Here is a 22,531-nt window from a genome sequence, read left to right as displayed (position 1 = left end):
ACCTATCTGTGGAGTCCAGGCCAACACAGTGCCCCACAGGACATGGGGTCTTTGATTTACAAATAGACATTTCTTTCTGATCAAGATTTATATGCTTGAACATTCTCCGGAATGAGAAAGAAAAACATATGGGCAAACATCCTCTTCCTCCAGCCTCATGTTTGGGAGAGTGGGCTGGGAGACCTGGGTTCTTCTTCATGCTCCCAGGACTGGTTCAGTTTAGTTTGGCTTAGTTTCATTTTGTGGTATTTCCTCTGCAAGGAAGGTGCTGTAGTTGCTGAGCCAGAGACATGTTTGCTTCTATGCGAGTCCCCTGCTGAGTAGGTGAGCATGTGAAAAACAGGTTTACTGACAACCTTGGCCCATGTGTTGGGCCAACAGCCAAACACCTAGCCAGCCCCTCTCTCACTCCCCTCTCCCATGGGATGGGAAGAAAATAGAAGGAAGGCAAGAAGACAAATAGGTGGAGGTAACGACAATTCAATAGGGAAAGCAAAAGGTATGTATGCAGGCAAAGCAAAAAGAGGAATTCACTCACTACTTCCCATTGGCAAGCAGATGTTTAGCCAGTTCTTGGAATAGAGGGCTTCAGCACATGTAGCAGTTGCTTGGGAGACAAATGCCATAACCACAAACATCCTCCCCTTCCTCTTCCTTTCCCTGAGTTTTTATTGCTGGGCAAAATGCCATATCATGTAGAATATCCTTTTGGTCAGTTTGGGTCAGCTGTCCTGGCTGTGTCACCTCCCAGGACTTATTCCAGCCTAACCACTGCAGGAGAGGAAGGGAAGAGTGGGGAAGAGAGAAGGCTGTGATGATGTGTAATCTCTGTTCAGCAGTAGCCAAATCACTGACCGGTGTGTTATCAACATTGTTTCAGCCACAAGCATCATAGCATCACGTGGGCTGCTATGAAGAAAACTCCATCCCAGAGAGACCCAGTACAGCACATATATAATAACATGTAGGTGTTAGAGAGGCTTGTCACTCTCTTAAATATTTGGGAAGACAGAGGAAAGTCTTCCAAAACTCCATGAGCTAAGTATATAATAATCCAGCTATAATCATATTATCTTTCAGGAAATAACATTTAGCGGATATAACCTAAAGTGTTTTTTGTTTTGCTTTGTTTTTCGCACAGGTCAATTTAGAGATAAGAGAAAACAGAATTTAATTATTTAATTTAATTATTACTTTGAAACTTGAATATGAGTTGAACACCTGCCTTTTTAGCACTGTCAGAACTTGGCTGGACAGACATGGCTGGAGGAAGACTGTGCATGTCTAGGAACATCTCTGGTGAATGTGTAAATAACCTTAGCATTAGCTGGTTAATAAAGCATATGAAAGTTATTATTTTTTTTAATTATCATGAAATCCTGTCTACCCCTATAGGTACAAATTATTTTATGAATCAGAGAAACTAAGTTCAATTATATTATTTCCTGTCCCATGCTGGATGCATCCATCCTGCAAGTGGACAAGAGAGTAGCCAATCCTCTCTCATAATTGTACCCTGTCTAACACACCCAGCAGCACGGATGGTCAGGACTGGAGTCTTTTTAAGTGCCTGATACTCAGCTCCTGTTGTCATGCCTCAAAGTGCATTTGGAGTCCAGAAAGCCTCCTGTCAGAGGAAAAGACAGACAATTTTAGGTCTTAACAATTGGACCATATTTCCTATGTCCACATTCTTTTCCTCATATCCTGTTTTTCTCTAGTCCTGGGTACTTGTCCTTTAGTTCTTTCCTTGGAATGTGCATTCCACAAATTGGAGTAATTCTAAATTAACTTGTTAAAAAATAAATAGATAAAAGCAAATGGATATATAAGGGTGAGGTTGGACAGGACTTTGGGCAACCTGATCTACTGGGAAGTGTCCCTGCTCATGGCAGTGGGGTTGGAACTGGATGATCTTTTAGGTCCCTTCCAACCCAAACCATTCTATGATATGCAAGTGTTACAACTTGTGAAAATTTTTGACATAACTGTTTTTTTATTTCTGACTGATATCTTATGTAAGATGCTTTTCATGAAACCCGGGCTTTAAAAATACTTTCTCCATCCTATTTCAAAAACTGTATTAAAACAATATATATATTTTTCCTTTATCAAATCTATAATTTTCTAAATATATATTTTTTCTATAGTATCTAAATATAATTTTCATTGTATTTAACAAAGTTAAGCAATCCATTTATTTCCAAACATGAAATGCTGAAATAAACCTGCATTTTCAAATTCTGGTAAATAGGTTGTTCTTACTTTTCTCTGCCATTGCTAGCCACAATGGAGTCAGATAGATGAATAAATAAACTCAGGCTATTTTTAGTGTTTTACATACCAGATGGAGACTTCTTATGATATCACTCAATGCTTGACTCAGCAGCACAAGAAACCTGTTTCAGTGTTTCCTTTTATGCAATATAGATCCAATGCATTTCCATTTCAATAAGAACACTGCTATTTGTCCTTCCAAAAATTCCTGAGTGTTTTCAGAAGGAGAGGGCCTCATAGCAATGACTACCATCCCAAAAGAATTTTCAAATGTAATGTTTCCAGTGGTTCACCAGATATAAATTTAATTTTTACTGTTGGTATAGAACTGGTAAACAGTGTGATTTGTCTCATTAACAATATAATGATTTCAGTTTGTGTAATTAAACCTTTTTATACTGTTGACATTCTTCAAACCTTTCAACTCAACAGCTGAAAAAAAATGATCCTGTGAGAGACTGTTTTTCATCAATATACTTTTCTTAAATGAGATAAAAGAAAAGGCCTTATTCTACTATAATGTATGCTATTCTTTATAATTTGGGCCTGCAGCAAGTAACAGAAGAAACTGTTAATTAGCTTTGTTTCTAGGTTCAGTGACTTGAAAACTTTGGCTTGCCAAGCTTTGGATGTGGGAATAAATTGATTGGATGGTACAAAACGAATTATTCTGTGGCATTTTAAGCACAATTAAACATTTGTGGGAGTTTGTTTGTTCTTAATTCTTTGGCTGTAAATTTTAGATCTTTTAGTATAATGAGAAGCATTAATTTAATACTGTATGAATCATCTCAGTTTCTCTGCTGCACAGAATAAGCCTTACTTATTCTTGAGTTTCCAATATGCTGTAAAGTTAAGTGAAAAGTAACTATAAGGCTGGCTTTACTGCATCAATTTCAGAAGTTGATGTGAACCTTCCCATTTATTTTGTCATTTCCTGTTCATCTTAGCTTCATGTTAATCTTAAATTCTCTCAGGTACATTGGTTGCTCCCTTCCTCCCCTCACCTTCTCACAAACATAAGAGCTAAGAAATACATACTTTATTCTCCTTCTGTTCCCAGTGAGTTCCTTCTATTTCTTCAGTCTCTTATTGTTCTTCCAAATTATTATCATTGTCATTATTTTATTGTTTTGCTTTGCTAACTGTGCTGCCTGTGCTTGAGTTCTGTGCAGATACTCTTGTTTCCCAAAGAAGTAATTTTCAGACTACTTTGGTTTGTTTTTTGTGAGCTGTAATCAAATCCTTGGCTTATTTTATATGTTTATTTACATGCCTGAGCACAGCCATGAAGATGCTTTGTTGGATCTGTGCTTAGGGACACCAAGAGCTCAGAGCTGTTCTGGGGCAGTTACTCCTGTGCTGGAAGTATGGAGGCCATGATGATGCCAAAATGGGGATGTTAGAAAAAAGTTTTAGCTTTCTCCTTTGTCAGCTAAGTCAGCCAACACACCTGCATTTAGCACATGAAAGGAGGTACATAAAGCTGTGAAGAAAAATAAATTCTTCCTATTTTGACTGGAAAAAAAATGGGGAGCTATGCAAATTTCTGAGAGAGAGTTGGTAACCTAAAGTCTTTTATTGGGTAGCATGAAATAGGCACAGTCTGGACCTAAAGAAGTAAATTGGAGGAAGGAGGTAGCCTTACATACAAAAGTCATGTGGCATTACATAGCAAATATGAAATATAGTACATAACTATGACTGATGAGCAAATTTTTGAAGAGAAGAGTAACAGAGGAGTAAAAGGAAATTCTTGTCTAAAAAGCTAGGATCTGAATTTTTGCAAAGCTAGGGAGCTCGTGGAATTGGGAATTTTGTATTTGTGTTTTAAAATATATGAACTAAATACAAATATAAACATATAAATATGTATATGCATTTGCCCATTTACTTATCATCTGAATAAATTTGTTGCTTCCTCCTAAACAGTTTGATGATAGTTTTGGAAGTTAGATTGCACATCTCATTATCTTGAATGACTCGTATATTTTCCAGATTGTTAAACACCAGTTTTGTTTGTTTGTTGTTTATACTCATCTTTCAGTCTGTCACTTAATGTGGATTACAGTGAAGGAGCTAAATGAGGCAGAGCTCTATGCTAGCTTTTATAACCTCTATTGGCTTGGCTTCTCTGTTTTGGCCCTTGAATTGTAACACTGTTGTTTGGCCTCGTAATCACTCGTAATCACTCCTGTGTTCTGCATGCCATCATTTCTGTAGTAGGATAAGAGATTTTTCTTTTATAATAGCAGTATTGGCAAGATTGACTTAATTCATGTTTATAAAATATGTTGAGATCATTAGTGAAAAGGATGCTATATAACAAAATACTAGTGAATTAACATAACAGAATTCATCCTGAAACCTGTATAACTAAAAGGACCTTCATCCTGCAATTTGCTGACTTAAATGGATTTTCACGATTGGTAGTAGAAAAACAGGTTAATACTGTCTAAAATCCATACCAAAAGTACAAAATGGATCTTATGAATCTGACTTATTTTGCCTCTATTTCATATCCTTTTTTTAATTTAATTTAATTTAATTTAATTTAATTTTATTTTATTTTTACCTGAAAACCTGTATATTTCAAACCTTTTCTTTTAAAATATACCATTTTAGAAAGGAATATTTAAAATATCACTGTTTTTACTGAGTTTCTCTTTAGAATTCTGGAGGCAATTCTGAATATTTAAGCTTGTCATATTGATATAACTTTTAACTAGGGAAAAAAAGCATATCTCCAAAGTAAAATAACTTCAAGATTTTAGGAGATTTATTTTATCTTTCTCAGAGATGAACACTAATTTGCATATTTGAGTGCTGCATATCAGATTACGTGAAAAATAAGAAGAAAACTTTCCTTGTGTCTGGCTGTAGGTATGCATATCAATATTCTGTCCATCCATCAAGTAAAAGCATCCCTTAGTCACGTATCTAATTACTTCTTCACACTTTTATTCTTCAGAAGCCTAATACTTCCCATTTTCAATTGCCTGTGAATAACCCTGGCCTTTAGATTCAATCAAGAGGCTCTTCCTGTAGGCATTTGATTGAAACTTTGCCATTAACAGACTGGGAGAGAAGAGGTTATTGAACTGCAAAGAGGGCAACTCATACACTTGTCCATGTCCTGCTGCTTCAGGTGGCCAGAGCAGAGAAAATACATAAGTAATGCCTCCTACTTTTTGGATTTGGACTACTTACAGAGCACATATTTTAGCATTTTAGTCCCAGATCATGGGTGTGCTTGAGAAGCAATTTTTCCTTTTGTCCTTATTTACCAGTCTTCAGTTCACATGATGGAGCTCATGAAGTAGACTTTGTGACAGAAAACTAAACTGGAAGATGGGCTTCTGGATACCCTTTGATCACTAACAGACAGTCAGTGCCCTGGACTACACTGAAGTTAGTCTGAAATAAAGCCCCGCAATGTAGTACAGTTCTCTGGTTTCACGACTCTTCTGCCCTGTGCATTTGTGTCTGTTGGGCTACTCCTCTTATCCCTGTAGCCTCTACTGTGGGGAAGCCAGAATGGCTCTAAACAGTTATTTTTCTCTCTCTGAGAAAAGTCTAATATACTTGTATATCCATCCCCCTCCTCTATCCCCAGCTATACTTCATTTTTAAATCATCTAAGAGAATTAATCCATGAGGTCAGTATGTGCTGCAGAATTCAGAGCAGACCTTGTCTATTAGACTTGTTTGAACCACTTGGAGATCTGAGTCAGCCTAGAATTGCATCACCCAAACTGACCTAAACATAGTTTGAATTTGGCTTTGTAATGCTCTCCTTGGCTTTGAATTAGATTCTACTTTTGTGTCATTTTTGATATATTACACTACAGACCCAGAGTTAACATTACTGTATTTTTAGTATTTCTAGAACTGGTAGAGTCTCTGGGTTTGCGAGGATCGAATGGTTAACATAACCTCTTGAAATTGTGCTTTTATAGTACAATTCATGGTGTTAAGTCGTCAAACCCATTGTCTTCCATAAATGCTTTTTGTTTGTTTGTTTGTTTGTTTGTTTATTTTATTTTAAGATGTTATTCTTTTGCATAAAAGGCATAATTAATAAACATAATTAAAAAGTTGATAATGCTGTTCAAGTACACAGGACTATTTTTTCATGGCATTAACTTCACTCTGAATTTCTTTGTCATGAAATCACAGTTCTGAAATGAAGTGGGAAACACAGCATGATGAGTACATGTGAATAATTAGCTGTAGACTTAATTTCTTTGTGGTTTCAGACAATTACACTTGCAGATAAATTTCACTGTTTCAGAAAGGTGTAGACCTTAACTGAAAGATGTTTTCAAAAATGAAGAGTTAGTACAGGTGTCATTATCTTAATAGTTTCAATTAGATAAAGGACAGACAGAGCTTTCACATTCCATAAGACTTCATTTTGAAGGATTTCAGATATTATATAGGCAAAATTTAAAATGCTGTTGTCAGAGATAAGAGTATTACTTTGACCTTGGATAACCTGAGAAGTAAAGAGAAATAACGTGCTCAGTATTGAATAGAAAGCAAATTTAGTTGAAAAGTGGAAAAGAACAATACTGGTTTCTTATTTTATTGAAATGTTAGGGCTTAATTTCTGTGATGCTTCAATCCAAAGACATATCCAGAATTTCTTTGTACAAGAAAATTTCTTTGCAATTTCAAGGATATTTATTTTTTTATGTCTAGAATTGATTTATGTTTTGCTTTGCAAAGTACTCTTAAAGTTCAGCCGAGGCAAGTTTGTTGTTATCCTGGCAGTACATAATGCATCATTTTGCATTTTCTTTGGTTAGAAAAGGTTTCCTTCCCTTATAATCTGATATGTATTGCTCTTTACATTTTCCTTTGGAGTTTTTCATAGTAGAGTTTTTTAACATTATTTATGTTAACTGATTTAAAATTTTAAGAATATTTTCAGTGTATTTCTATTCTTTACCTAGAACAATGAAAACAAATCTGAATGAACATGGTCTTACTATAATAAAAATGAAGAATCAACAACTGAAATTCACTCTCATTTTCCCCAATTTTTAGCCAGGGTTTAACTGATCTGTGCTGTAAAACGAACAGACCTTCAGCACAGTTTCAGGAAATGTTCTGAAGCAAAGTCTGTGCTCTTGCAGATTATGAGTGTTGACTGTTTTAGAGTGTGACTCATTTTTAATCCACATTTTACATAATAATAAATAAATAATAAAAAAAAAGATGCCACTTTTAATGCAGTGAATGGATGAATCAGCCTCAATGGTAAATTATATTTTTAATCAGTGTTTAGATGACCTAGCTTTCTGCATACAGTAGCAAACCCAAATATACTACAGATAACATCTGTTTTCTTGATATTAAAAATCCCGACTCCCATAATTTTCTGTAGAAGGTTGATTTAGTTTGAGGGTCATAGAAAGTAAAGATGCATAAAGGAGGTAAATTTCCACTTTTTGAAGATTATTAATAATGACAAATGACAACTGAAGTGCATTTTTTTGTTTGTTTTTTAATCTTACATTGGCACATTATCAGCTGTCTAGTGATATATGCTTTTAAATTGTTCTGCATGAAGATGAGAATAGTTTAAAACTTCAGATTCTTTTTAGCCATATATTGTTTGGACTGAATATGCAATGCTTTATATTAGCTAGGCAGAAAACTTCTCTTTATTGGACCTTGGCAAATGTAATTGTTTCATTCTTTACAAAGATTAATTGGGTAGTAGTCTCGTCTTAAAAAATTAATCTTGTATAATGTCCAGTATCAGGACTTAAACTTTGCAAAGGTGATAGAACGGTGAGAATAACATACTGTGTTTATCTTGAAACTATTGAGCTATAATTATTTTTAAAATAATGTGTGCAGTACAAGTTTGATTACTCACTCTGATTTCACCATCATCTTTCTCTTTAGTAAAAGTAGACTGCAGTTGTATTAATTCTGTCCTTTCTTACTCTGTAAATTGTAAAAGTCTCCAACTGTTCATATGACCTCTTGTTATTCCCCCAGAGGAGGACAAACATAATTTGCAGCTGGTGCTTTCAATACAGTTTTGTTTCTTTCGGTCATTATGTATTTCTTTGAAGTTTATTTGTAAAAGAAGTCAGAGAATTGCTCATCTTTTGTTCTCTAGGCATATAGTTTTCATGTAGAAGGACATAAATTAATTATAGTTTATGGAATATTTTATTCATATAACATTGTCCATCTTTCTTTCAAACGTGAGACCAAAGTCCAGGAGCCATTCTCATGTGTTAAGAGGGCTGATTTCATGGATAAGACAAGTTGGTCTTTAGTCAGGTGGTCATAAGTTTTGCTATATTTGCTATGTGTTGTTAATCCTTGTGAACAAGAAGTTACATTATTTTGCTTTCTCTGAGCTTGTGAGGAAGAGCAGAAAACCACCTTGAATGTTGCAACCATCCAGATTGTCTTTTTAATTAATTTATTTATTTTTCCTGCAGCAAAATTAATTGGGCATAAGGGAGCTGTTCTGCTATGCTTTTCGTTATAGAGTAAAAAGGACTGTGGCTTCCTACCCTTACATATACTAAAAAGTCTTCCAAGATTTTAAGAGAAATAGTGAATCTTTCTGTTGCTGTAAAAGTACTAGTAAAGCAGGTAATTCATGCATAAAATTATGTTTCTGTGGAATGCATACGTTTTTTTGTAAATATGAATATTTATTATTTATGTTATTTTTCTTATTATTTATTGTTATTATTTGTGCAGTTATCTTAATTACCTTTTCAAGTCTGCTCCCTCCTGCAAGTGTAGTTGCATTCACAGATGAATAAATGTAAGATCAGTTACACTGGTACAAGCCCAATAGCACCTGTGGGATTGCACCAGTGCTACTGAGAGTACAGTTTAGCCTTCAGTACTTGTGCTAGAGGAACATAAAGGAAGATAAGAAACCAAAAGAATTCAATGACTGTGGTTTGTTCACAGGCAATGAGAGAGAGCAGGGAAGGGAGTGTTAAATCTCAAGGGTAAACAAAGGTCTATTTTAGGTACACAATCTGAGTCAGAGTATGCCATCATTTAATAAAGTGCGAGAGATTAGATGATGATGGTTTTACATTTATTTATTGAGGAAATGGGGTGTGCTTATATATATATATTACATATTTCATAATGATTGCTACACAAAAAACCATGGATATCAATAAATGCAATAAACGATTGCTGTACTTTCCTTACCTAAAATTTTGCCACTTAATATGCTATTGATTTCTTTCTTAAACCAAGGAAAAAAAAATATCTTAAGTATTTAAATGAATCAAACTTAACGCACAGTTCATGTATTAATTTCTGCCTTTTAAACACTCTAACCAGAGTTAGCAACATTTTAAATAAAATTATGCAGATTACCGTATTAAACATCAGGAAAATAACCTTGTAAGTCCCAATTTACAAGCACTCTGTAATCTTAGTTGATGAAATAAGGTCAATCAAGCAACATCAATTTTCCATTTTTACGTATGTTGTGCACAGAATGTAATATTATACAGGAAAATCTCTTCTAGAAATGTATGAACTGTTCAGTCCATTGAAAACTTTTCCTCTAAAACTGAAAAGGACTAGAGAAATAGGATCCTGACAAACTGAAAGTTTATGATTACTCATATGTTAGAGTGTCAGCAATGTCAGAAGTACAGAAGAAAATGAAAGGCAGACTGACTGCAAAATTCTAAAGCCATTTAATAAATGACCTGAACTGCACAAGAAAGAATATAATTTTGTGGAAGAAATGACTGTTTCCAGCTCTATGAATGCACTGCTTCGTATTATTACACTGATGTATATTATATATTAAGGTACAAGGATAAGAAATTTTAGGATATATTTTTTTTAGTATCCAAATCATAAAAGTCTGTAATGTCTGCATATAGGCAGTGAGCAGGCACAGGTTCCTCAAATGGGAACTCCATTAGAAAAATAAGATATTTAAATCACTTAATATAAAAATCAAAAATCACTTTCTGTTGATTCCTCTCCCTAGTGCTTGTAAAAAAGTTAAAAATAAAAAAATAAGACACCTAGGTGACTTCTTAACTTAGATATCTATCTGTTAGATATCTGAAGCAATATTAATTTATTTTTGTGTAAGAGAGAAGTTTGTACGTACAAAAAATGAAATTTGCATAAGTCTCTTCTTGGTGATACTAATTTTGAACAATTTGTAATTGTAGAATCATTCATGTTGGAAAAGACCTCAAAGATCATCTGATTCAATCTTTAACCTACTACTGACAAGTCCACCACTAAACCATGCTACATATATACATTACACCTCCAGGGATGGTGACTCAACCACTTCCCTGGGCAGTCTATTCCAATGCTGCACAACCCTTTCAGTAAAGAAATTTCTCCTAATGTCTGACCTAAACCTCCTCTGGCACAATTTGAGGCCATTTCCCCTCAGTTTATCACTTGGTGCTTGGTAGAAGAACCCGATCTGCTAGCCTCCCCAGGCTAGCACTTGGAAGTGCTAGCCTAAATAGAATTCATACACAGATGTACTTTCATTTCCATCTACTGTGACCCCCATTTTGAAATCACGACCTCTGCTTTAATCTGCTCCATTATGCTTATGAAACTGGGAGTTCTGTGATGGGTCAGCATTAGGTATACAGAATTATTACACTTAAAAACATATAGGCTCTTTTCTTCTGTGGTGTATATGGCCAGCCACACGATATGGACAGAACAAAGAGAAGATGTAGGAAAAAATGATGGCTTACAATGTAATGAATAGGGTGTTATTAAAGGACAGCATAAAATCCCAAGAATGCATAGGAGGAGGGTATCAAGATACATGTTATTAAGACAAGTAAAAAATGTCAGATCTATGGAGATGGAACATCAAAAAAAATCTATATTGTTGCTGAATAGGGGAATCGGTTGAGAGTGAGGCAGCATGATAAGTAGGGGAAATGGGAAGATAATCCTTTACTTGGGCCAGATTTTGAAATTAAGGATAAGCAGGTAAAGCACATTAATAAAAGGAATCAAGGTACATGAAGTGTATGAGTGACTTAACAGGAACTATGAGAGAAGATTATGTTTTGATGGAAAAGATAAGGTGGAAAGACAATCATGAACAATCCTTTGGTTGAAGTGAGATTAGATAAAATATGTTTAATCCTGGGTGTATGTGCATGCATTTGTGTGTGTGTGAGAGAGATAGAGAGAGAAAAAAAAAAAAAAAAAAAAGAGTTTTAGAGATAGTGAGAAATAAAAAGCATGAATGAAAATCATGATACAGAGGAGGTAAAGAAAGCATTATTTTGTTCTGAACAAAAGATAAGATAAAATTAAGGAGTTGGGAATTAAAGGTAAGATAAAATTAAGGAGTTGGGAATCAAACAGAGAAGAGTGATAATTATTACTCAATAAATGTTTCTTTTTCTCTAAGAGAATTAAAAGAAAACCCAGGGTAACAATGAGGGAGGAAGAAAGAGTAGGAAAGGATGAGTATGGTACGCAAACAGTGAAGATTATCAAACAAAAATCAAGACCTGAAGAAGGTAGTAAGAGACAACTAAGAGGAAAAGAATAAGCAAAAAAAACACCATATGAGCAGGGTACAAATTTATCATTACTGTGCTTTAGACCTTTACATGTGTTGACTAAGAGTTGGATTTTGCTCTTGAAGCTCTGCTAATTTTTAGTTTAGGTGGTATCTTCCCTCAAGAATGTAAAATGAGCGTTGGCCAAGTGCTCTGTAGGCATCTATGGAAAGATACACATATTAGTTGCATGTATGCTGCAAATCTTTTTCCTGATAATGTATGAGTTTATTTCAATACCATTTGGTCTTTCACTCATTGTTTTTCACACCGGAACAGTCATATGATGACAAGAAAGTTTTAGGTTATGGTAAATTTCTGTTCAAAGAGCTTAACATATTGTCCTTGTTTCCTAGAGGAAATGAAGGAGAAAAGAAGGAAGTGGGCTTGTTATGCGCTGTGATTAAAAATAGATGTGGGGTATCTTGTATAAAAAAGCACATAAAATGCACTCAAATGAAAGAAAGAAAGTGGCATGAAAAGTTTTCTGGCAGTTTCTTTAGGACAGTTCAAAAACATGAAATCATCGTATTTGAAATCACAGAACAGAGGAGACTGGTTTTGGTATATTTATATGAAGTGAGAAAGGAAACTTTGAATGCACTTGGAAAACAATATCAAAAGGAGATCAGTGGGTTTCTTGAAAACAGTAAGGGAGCTTTTTCAACTAATGAAGAAATAACTTACATCTGGAGACAGCTGAGAGCTAAATAAAGATCGCTCTTTGGTCTTGTTGATATCACAGAAATCATGCAGGGCTGTTTAAATCCCATACTTGTTAAATTCCCCAAATGGCCTTGATGTTTCCTGAATGTAAAATGGACTGTCTTAATTATGCCACAAACTGGAAATTTTTAAAGGACAAATATGTCCTGGGTTACTTATAAGTCAGGGAGTTGGCAATCATATATCCTATTGAGGATTGGGTAGTTAGGCAACTGACGAAACTGTACAGGCAAAAGAATCAAAATTGCATGTTGAGTGAAAATCAGTGGCAGTGTAGTAGTTATTTTCCTATGTGTGTGTGAAAATAAAAGTAGAAGAAGCAGTCTTCTTTCTCAAAGACTGCTGAAAAACAATATCCAATTAGATATAATTAAAATTGGTTTTGTTTGTAACAGGAGTCTACAGATGTTGTAATTTTTAGGCAATGGAATCTCTTACTGAAAAGAAGACTAAGCATAACAAACAGCTCTAATTACATCAATTTTATTAGAAAGAATAGATACAGTGGTCTCTCAGTATTACAGTTGTTTAAATTCTGAGTGTTTTGATGTTGTTCCCATATTGTAATACAGTTTTTATCTTTAAAATTCATATAATGACATCTTTAACTGAATGGGTGGATGTACAGTAGAAGTATAGCAAGAAAGAATTAGGCAATGCTTATTTGCTTCACTGTAAACAAGTCTATCACATCAAATAATTTCAGAAGTATAAAACCAGTATCAAAATATTATTAAGTGGAAAAAACATACCTATTACAGTCTTAAGAAAGTTACATAGTATTTGAATATGATAAACTCAACAGAATGTTATTCTTACGGTTTTGGGAATCTGACACAAATCTGAAGAGCTGGTTTTTGTAAGTGACTACTTCAGCTTCATATGTAATTCTTAAACTGCACTAAATGAGACAAACTTCCTGAAAAATGAGGGTAAAATTCTTCATGTAAAGGAACAAATTAATCTAATTTTTTCAAATTGCCCTGTGTGCTTGGTTTTATTTCATTTTTGCCTACAAACCTATATATAGAGAACCTGTTTTCACATGTTCCTTATTTCTCAATCACCTGAAAGAAAGTGTCCTCTGAAGATTTTTAGTACCTTCTTCTTAGGATGATATGGGGTCTGCTGTGGTCTCTAGCAGTGATTAGACCTTTACCTGGAAATCTCTTTTGAATCCTGAAATCTAGATAGTTGCCATACATTGCATCTCTTAAAGAAATGTTCTTGTCAAAAGCTGGGGAGAGTCCTCCAGTATAACAGATGCAGCTGTAAATGAAAGGCAATTGTTACCTTGCTTTTGCAAGCAGTTACTTCAAGCATTTGGACTTAATTGAGTATGGTAACTTATTCTAAAGGGGCTGAAAGCCCCGTCACCCTCTGGATCACAAACATATTTAACACTGGGAAACTGAGAAATCTTCTTTAATCAGAAGCATATGTTGGTAATGCTGTTGCTGAAAAACAGAGCATCAAAGGCCCTCAGAGGTTTTCTCAAGGTTTCATGCTGTATCTCTTTGCGTATTTATCTGCACCAACATTTTTTTTGTGTGTGTTCCTGACTGAGGTGTGTCTTGGCTCCAGACTCTGTGCCTTGAAGAATGAAAGTGATTGATTGCATCCTCCCATACACCCCAACCTGTACTCCTTACTCTCTTCTGCCAGTTCTGAGAAAAGGTGTTGCCCTGTCCTGGGACTGTTACGGGTGCTGTTGAGCACTTTCTCCAAAGAGAGGACATCAGTGTCCCAAACCAGAGAGGGAAGTCTACAGCAGTGTACGTTGGCTGTGGGCTTTATGAGAAGGGAAGGGACTGAATTGTTCCACGTAGACATCCTAACAAGTTGGGCTTGTGGGAGGCAGGTGCTGAATATCATTGTATATGTGCTGCTAGTTACAGGTGCAGACAAGCCCCCCAAAACAATTAGAGAAGCTGCTAAACCAGAGCTCTGGTCTTTCACTGGTGTGTAATTGTAAAAGAAATATGGCATCCCTTAGGTAGGACTTTTTATCAGCCTAGAGTTAGGAGTATTTCAAAGAAAGCAGTTTTAAGGCAAGTGCTTACCAAACTTTATGCTTCATATTTAGACTCTGTACTCAGTAAAAGGAAACCTCAGGGGCACAGTTCACATAACCTATCTGTGACTTCTACTGTCAGATGAAATGACTTAAGACCTAGAAGTGTCTGTTTCTTTTCACTGAATGTAAAGAGAGCTAGATGACTACCTCACATTTCAGTATTACAGATATCAAAATTTAGTTGAGATTAGGGATGTTTGTTGTCAACCTTTCACATTTGAGAGATGGGAAATAATATTCCCAGACCAACTTTAAAACGCTTGTGATTTCTTTGTCTGTGGAGGGGAAGAAGACAAAAACATATGAAACAGCCTGGAATTTTTCATAGCTATCTGAAGTCATGCAGAACCCAGCAAATCTTGCTGGGCAACCTGATCTAAAAGCAGTAATCAGAAAATTTGTGTAAAGGTTCCCACTTCTTGCAAGAAATGGAAGTTGATGGTTCAGACAACATTTTCAGAAGCCTTGTCAGGCCAGAGGCTGTCAAGTTACACTAGAAGAAAACAGAAGGTATGCCTGTATGCTGCTAAATAAGAGGACCGACAAGCCAGTTTCAGCAATGGAGCCATGATTCTCCTGCTTAACTGTTGGCTCACTCCTGGGCTATTTGTTTCCAGCAGGCTCCAGACAGAAACAGCCTTAAGCACTGAGACCTGGCTGAAAATTGACTCTAATTTAGCAGTGTAGGTGCAGCCAGAGAGTCTAAATATGAAATAAAGTGGTGCTGCTAGTGAATGGTACTGCATACATCATCATTCCACCTGCCTCAGGTAGGTGCAATCTCTTAATTGATCCTTTACGAAATAACTTCATTGGTCTTCTGAGCAACCAATAAGAAAGGGCAGTGAACTACATACATAGATACATAGATATATATGCTTAAATAATAAAGGAGTTGGATCAAGATCAGCCTTTTAATCCATATCATCCATGCTGCTATGGAACCTGATAATGGATCTCTGCTGTGATTAATGGAGATTTGAACTGAACCTTTTTGGACTCGTGACTGTGGATGATAAAAGAAACTCCTCAGATGATCATAATCAAGATATTGTTTGTGTACAAATACAAGTTGAGTATTCAGTTTGTGTTTTCTCCTTTCATTTTTATACAGAGGTTGCTCACTTCTCGTGTCCCTCTTTTTCCCATTTTGCTGCACTAACGAGTTTTTAATGCAAAGGAAAAGTGATTATAAGCAGTGAAGCAAAGACAGCTTTATAGAGCAAGACTGAGGAATTGAAGACAGATCAGAGCTATCCACCAGCCTAAGATTAAAGAGACGTTCATGAAAACAAAGACATATAGATAGCTTTGATTTCATTATCATTAGACAAGAAAGGACAAAAAATGGAATAGCTATAAATCTGTCCATACCTAGTTAGTTGCCTATATTGATTGCCTAGTTAGTTGCCTATTATTGACTATGCAGAAAGCATTAAACTTATAACATAAAACAGGAAAATATCCTATAGGAAATTTTGTGTTCATATCTGTTCTTGGTGCTGTGAAATGTGATTACCAGATTATAGCCATATAAAAAATACAAGTATTTTGTATTTTATTCATTGATGCTGTGTTTGCATTTCATTGCTAAGCATGGGTTATTTGTTTAGATCTTTCTCCCTTTCTCTCTTTCCTTTGGAACACAAATTCTGGAGATTGTATTTCTATTTTTGTTTTCATGTTTATCACATCTTGAATTATAGACAAATTAAATAGTTTTGGAAGCTTTTACGGGAAGCTTTTGTTTGGAAGATACATGTACCTAGTTATAATATTCACAACAAAAGTACCTAATTACATTTGAGAGGTGATTGACTAGATAAAGAGTGATTTGTATATAGTATTTTCTGATTGCAGCTAGAAAGCTAATATAGAAGAATTAGCAGTTAAGAGCAGAGAGGAGCACTAAATGTTGTTGTTCTGAAAAATAACAAAATTGTACCTCCAAGATTAGGTCAATACTAATGCTTCATCTCATTTGTATTCTTATAAAAAATATTTTTTGTTAAGTATAAATTAAGGAAAACACTAGAGCACAACTATATTCCAGGAAATACCCTAACATCACAAAAACTATAAAACAGTATGATTTATGGGCAGCATCTTTTATTTTTGACTAATCATTATTGTGCAGTTTAATTACAGTGTTGTCAGCTTTTGTAGCTTTCTCAGATGCAGCACTCTACCCATTTAAGAAATTAGGAAACTTAGAAAGGGATGGTAAGAGAGTTGCCTAGAGGGACAGAAAAAATCCATGTTAGAGTGGAACAAGGTTTCAGAATACTGCTTAAATCAGTGTCACATCTTCATTGGATAGATTTCTTGTCCAGTGCAATCCATTTTAGTGCTCTACACTTTGTAGTTTAATTTATTTTGACACTGAAACACAGCATAAGAATTACATTAACATTTTGATATTCAGCTGTTTATTGAAAAGGTCCTCTGTCGTGTTCTTGCCCTAGGTTAATATAGTAAACAAGATATATTTCAGTATATGTATCACTGAGTGATTTTTTACATAAGTACTACAAATTTCCTGTTTGGTTTTGTATTGCAAAATAAATTGGAGTTTGGAAGGAAATGAATAATTAATCCCTCTTCCACTTATGAGAATAAGTTTTAGGAATACTTCTGTTTTTGACATGCAAACTATTTCCTCATAAACTATTTAAATATTTGCATAAAGTCCACAAACATGCTGTATCAAATGTCACTCATATTATGTAAGTGACTTAGTTATCCTTGATCTCAGTGTGTTACATACTGACATTTATTGTTTTTAAGTTTGTAGACTTAATTACATGCCATTCAAGACACAGGGAGGCCAAGTCTATAATTTAGACAATCTAACCAGTATGTTGAAAAATGTGTTTCAGTAAACTAATCATACTTAAATATCTGTACAATGTCCTTACCAAATTACCTTTTGTGTGCATTTAAGGGATTTTCTGATTTTATTTTCTTTAGGTCAATGGAACAGAAATTGAATATGAATTTGAAGAAATTACATTGGAAAGGGTAAGTGTAATTTATTCTTCTCTTTTAGGAAAAAGTAATCAGTAATAAAAATCATGCAATTACTCATGAAATTAAAAGCAATTAAGAATAAAATATTTCCCAATTTGAATAAAGATGTCCACTTTTTATTCTAAAGTGTGAAAAAGTGAATGATACAATAGGATAAGCTTGTCATGTTTTTAAGATGTTTCAGGTGTAGCTACTTACAGACCAGTATCCAGAATGCTTTTCTTCCTCATAATTATGTCAGTGCTTGAGTAGGTGTTTCACCATTGGGAAGAGACCATGTAATGTGGTAACTCCCTTTTTAGACTGTGGCCTGAAATTGTAAAAGCTTTTCTCTTTTAAATTCCTTGATTTCCTTGTGTGATAATAGAGGATGTGCAGTCTTAAGTTATAAAATAAAAATTGAAGTAGTGTTTTTAATGTTATAGTGACAAAAGCTGCAGACCATGTCTACATGTAAAGGATATTTTTATATCCTTTATAAAGGCAAGTCTGAGTTGCGTGAGGTATTGCAGGTAAGCAGGACTCACAGTAAAGGCTTTGTTAGTAGCGTGGTTTAAGTGTACTACAAGAAAGAAGTATATTTACAGATTGCATTACATGATGTCTTCCTAGATTTGGTGTTTTTTTCCTTGCCTTTTGGTTACATAACTCTTTTCTTTAGACTGCAGACTTTCTTGCCACAACATCAAGACCAGATGGGCAGCATATTGTGTGAGCAAGAAAGTCTAAGCTTTGTCATGTATCGTAGTGCTTACAAGGATTGTTAGTGGATGCAAGATTGTTATTGCTGAATGCCTTCAGTATTCTGCCAACATGTCGGTAATACTGAATTTTATAATCTTGAAGCAAACACAGTTAGCCTTCTTCCTACATAAGTTTTTCAAATGCAAAGCCAGATTTATCAAAATGTTACTGATGGCATATGAGCCTGTACTGATAGCATATGAGCCTGATGGTTTGCCTGTAAGGTAGCAAACTACCATTAAATTAGATACTTAGATTATACGATTCATTGCACTTTTTCTGAATGTTATATTTTTAATTGTCCAGGATAATGAATTTCATAATCATTTAATTTATAGGGATACAAGCTTATATTCTCATCGATTTTCTCACTCAGGCAAATTACGAAAGAGCAATATATCTTTTTACCACAGCCACCTCATAGCAAATAATGTATAAGGTTATAGGCACTTTTATCTACTGTCTTTCATGTTATTTGCGCATCAGTAGTTATTCATTGGACTAGAGTTTCCAAAGGTCACTGAACAGAACACATGCCTCCTGGGTGATATTTTGAAAACCACTTCATTTTTAATAGATGTGTAAATTATCAGTGTACATACTGCAAAACCAATGTGACTTGCATATACGGTACCTGTCTGATGCACATAAGTGGTTATTCATCATAAAATACCACATAATATCAGTTAAAGACTGATAAACAATTGCAGAAAAAGCTACAGATTTTAATGGAGAACTTTTCAGTCTCCATTGCTCCATTCTCCGTTGCTGAATCTGTGGCTTCTGATTATTATTGCTTGAAATGTTCTGTCACATGTATCAGTGTTTTGTCTCAAAGGCAGGGTACTGTGTCTGCTGGTTTTTGTGTGAGATATAAAACACAAGTGATTGCTTTTAAATAGCTGTCATTTATGTTAGACTAACAGCATTTTCAGAAGAAAGACATTCTCCATATTGATTACCCATTTTCTTCCACAAAACTTTTAGAAATTAGATGGAAAATCTCCCTGTATTAAAAAGCTGTAAAATGTTTAAGGTTGCTCTGGATGGGAGAGAAAAATGTAGTTTTCCCATATCAAACAGTTGGTAATAAACTTTCCACTTTTCCAGTTATCCAAGTTATGTAATTATGCATCCCCAAAATTATCCAATATTTTCTTCAGTTACATTTATCCACATTTTGAAATAGTAAATAGAATTTAAAGGATTTTACAATGTAAAAGATAAAATGATTTATGGTATGTTATGCCTTTTGCACTTTTTTCCACTTTCTTATTTGTGGCGTAATAAAAGGCAAGGCAGTAAGGGATTGACAATATAACAGCATCTCCCAATCTCCATAGACTAGCTAAGGACACCTTTAATTTAATTGTAGGAAGTCACCTTCATCCATAGGTGACATGATTCTGTAGGATGTATTCCTGAAGAGAGCTACTTGCTTAGGTATGATACTCACCCCAGAAAGAAAAAAAAATGGCTATATCCCTTGGGGTAACCGTCATGTGATTGTTGGCAGAATGTGTCCCGTGTGGAGCTGGGGAGCAGACCAGTGGGGTATTGGAAATGCCAGAAGGAAACACTGCTTAGGGGCCAAGGAGTTGAATGGAGCACAGCTTGCTGAGTGTCATCAAGCTTCCTGAGATCCAATTGGTTTACCAAGAAATGACTGTGTGAATGCAGTGCTCTTGTGTAGAAAGCTTTTGTATTTTTGCTGTCTAGGAAAAAAAGGTTGTTCAGTTGTTTCTATTTAAAATGTTGTGTCCTAGTTTACAGTTTAACAAGACTTGGGGTTTTGAACTTAAAAGATTTCAACAAGAGTTCACAAAGAAGATAAATTTGGGGCAGATTCACCCTAAAGCTGTGGTCAGTGCTGTTCCAGGAGTTAAGGACATTGCCAGCCTCTCATCCACTGACATGTTTTTATCCTTTTGCTGTTCCACCACTCATCAAGTATTCTCACTAGTCCCTGAACCCACAAGGATCACTGTTAAATACAAGCTCACTTAGAGTCGTAAGAGTCTACTTAGGTAACACAATTACACAGCTAAGAGAATTCAAATTCACTTTTATTTTTTTTAAAAGGCTGTTTTATTTCCTTCATCTACTTCAGAGAGTGTGAGAGTTTCTCAGCCAACTTGCAGGCATAAAATGCAGGTCCAGGTGTAGATGAAGACTTGGCAATTTGTAATAGGCTACAGTGCCCAAATGCACACTTAAGACAAAATGCCTTAAAATAAGCCATTACTTTGCCCTAGCTTGAATATTAAAGACACTGTAAAAAGGAAATTCTACATAAAACGACTTATATTAGTGCAGTGGTGTTAGTATTCCATTACTACATGACTTGAAAAATGTATCCAGTGCTAGCAAGAGACTGATTTGCACTGGTAAATAAATCAGTGCTCAGTGTAAGAGAAAGCTGAATAAACTGTGACAAAGCCTAGTTAACTTCTCTAAGCTAGAGGAAAGTTTTAATTGATTGACTCCTCATTAAAGCACGTGCTGAAAAGGGAGTTTTCATAAAAGTCAATGAAATGTCAGCCAATATCAATAGATACCTTAAAGAAGACTGAAGAGGTGAATTTTACATTATATTCAGTGTTGGTGTAGCCTTACCTGGAATATAATGTGGAGTTCTCGGCTCCACAATATTTTAAGAAGGATGTTAAGGTAATGGAAAGCATCCAGAAGAAGGCAACAAATCTGGTAAAAGGGCAGGAAGGCATGTGCTGTGAGGAGAGGCTGAGGAGCCTTGGGGTGCCCAGTCAGGAGAGGCAGCCTCACTGTGCCCTGCAGCCCCCTGGGGAGGGAAGCGCTGAGGGGGGTGCCACTCTCTGCTCCCTGGGACCAATGACTAGACGCACAAGGACAGCATGGAGCTGCACCAGGGGAGGGTCAGCCTGGGCATGAGGGAAAATTCCTATCCCATGAGGGTGGTCAGACCGGGGACAGGCTTCCTAGCGGGGTGGTTGTTGCCCCGTGCCTGTCAGTGTTCAGGAGGCATTTGGACAGTGCCCTCAAGAATGTGCCTTAGCTTTTGGTTAGCCCTGAAGGGATCAGGCAGTTGGACTTGATCTCTGAGGGTCCCTTCCAACTGAACTATTCAATTCAATTCAGTTCAATTCTACTCCAAAAGTAAAGAGAGTGGGTCGCTTCATGATTCATATTGAATTCATGCCAAGTTCAGCGTCTGAGTTCAGATCTCAGTACTTCTTTGCTCATCTAACCTTGTCTATTCTTCAGACGTAAGGAGAAAAAGAGTGCATTTATTAGTAAAGCTGTTTTCACAAAATCATTTGATGTTCCAACATTTATTTTTCTTCTGTATCTGTATAAAAGTAAAAATATGTAACTTTTTGTAGGATAGATTGTTTAGAAGAAGGAATTTATTTCAGGCCTGGCTTTTTATTTACTTTTTTCCTTGGAACCCTTACAGGTACTACTGTACTAGTAACTATGCTGTTTTCACCGGTCAGTTCCTTGGTGAAAATGCAGTTCACAAAAGGATAAAAAGGTACCTTTCCCTGAATGCTGAAAAGCATTGGGAACTGGATTGTATTCAAATGACACAAGGAATTTAATTTGACTCAATGTCTTATTTTTATATCTGTTTGTCTTGTTTTGGCTGAGATCACTGTTTGCTTACATGTCTGGGAAATAAATTTTTCACTATTAGTCAGTAATGTATCTGCTTTCTGCTTTTTCTGAGGTCTTAGATATTGGTTGTTCCTGCAGCAGCATGCTTTGACCTCTCGGGAATTATATTATAGGACAGTGCAGTACCAGGAAAAGCCCCTTTTATTTAGTTCAAAAATAACAGACTGGGAGGGATTGGTCAAGAAAGGGCCCTAAGAGAAGATATTTTCAAAGCTTAAAAGCATAAGCCCTAGAAGTGTGCCTTTTGAGAACCCAGAGTGCATGAATCAATATTAGACCAACAGCAACCCCAGTGGAGTGGTCTGAAATCTTCCAACAGGAGAAAGTAAATCTTTTAATGTGAGTGTCCCTCAGGTGCCTGTACAGCTCTTCCAAACACAGTGTTGCTCTCTGAGTGTTTCTTTCTGCAGAACTGTAATGTTTTCTTCTCTTTTGAGGG

General features: G+C 35.5%; 1 protein-coding gene across 25 annotated transcripts in view; it reads left to right on the top strand.

The window, feature by feature from the left end:
* The window catches only part of DLG2 (discs large MAGUK scaffold protein 2), a 1,027,745-nt gene that overhangs the window by 609,997 nt on the left and 395,217 nt on the right, over window positions 1-22,531 (top strand). For all 25 annotated transcript variants that reach the window (XM_035343430.1, XM_035343450.1, XM_035343455.1 and 22 more), the window contains one exon: window positions 17,632-17,682. In XM_035343430.1, the coding sequence (XP_035199321.1) occupies window positions 17,632-17,682 (51 nt within the window). The remainder of the gene's footprint in view (window positions 1-17,631; window positions 17,683-22,531) is intronic.

This window comes from Oxyura jamaicensis, chromosome 1, assembly GCF_011077185.1.
Source record: "Oxyura jamaicensis isolate SHBP4307 breed ruddy duck chromosome 1, BPBGC_Ojam_1.0, whole genome shotgun sequence".
NCBI lineage: Eukaryota > Metazoa > Chordata > Aves > Anseriformes > Anatidae > Oxyura > Oxyura jamaicensis.
The sequence above is the reverse complement of the archived record's forward strand: the minus strand, read 5'-3'. Positions and strand labels throughout refer to the sequence as shown.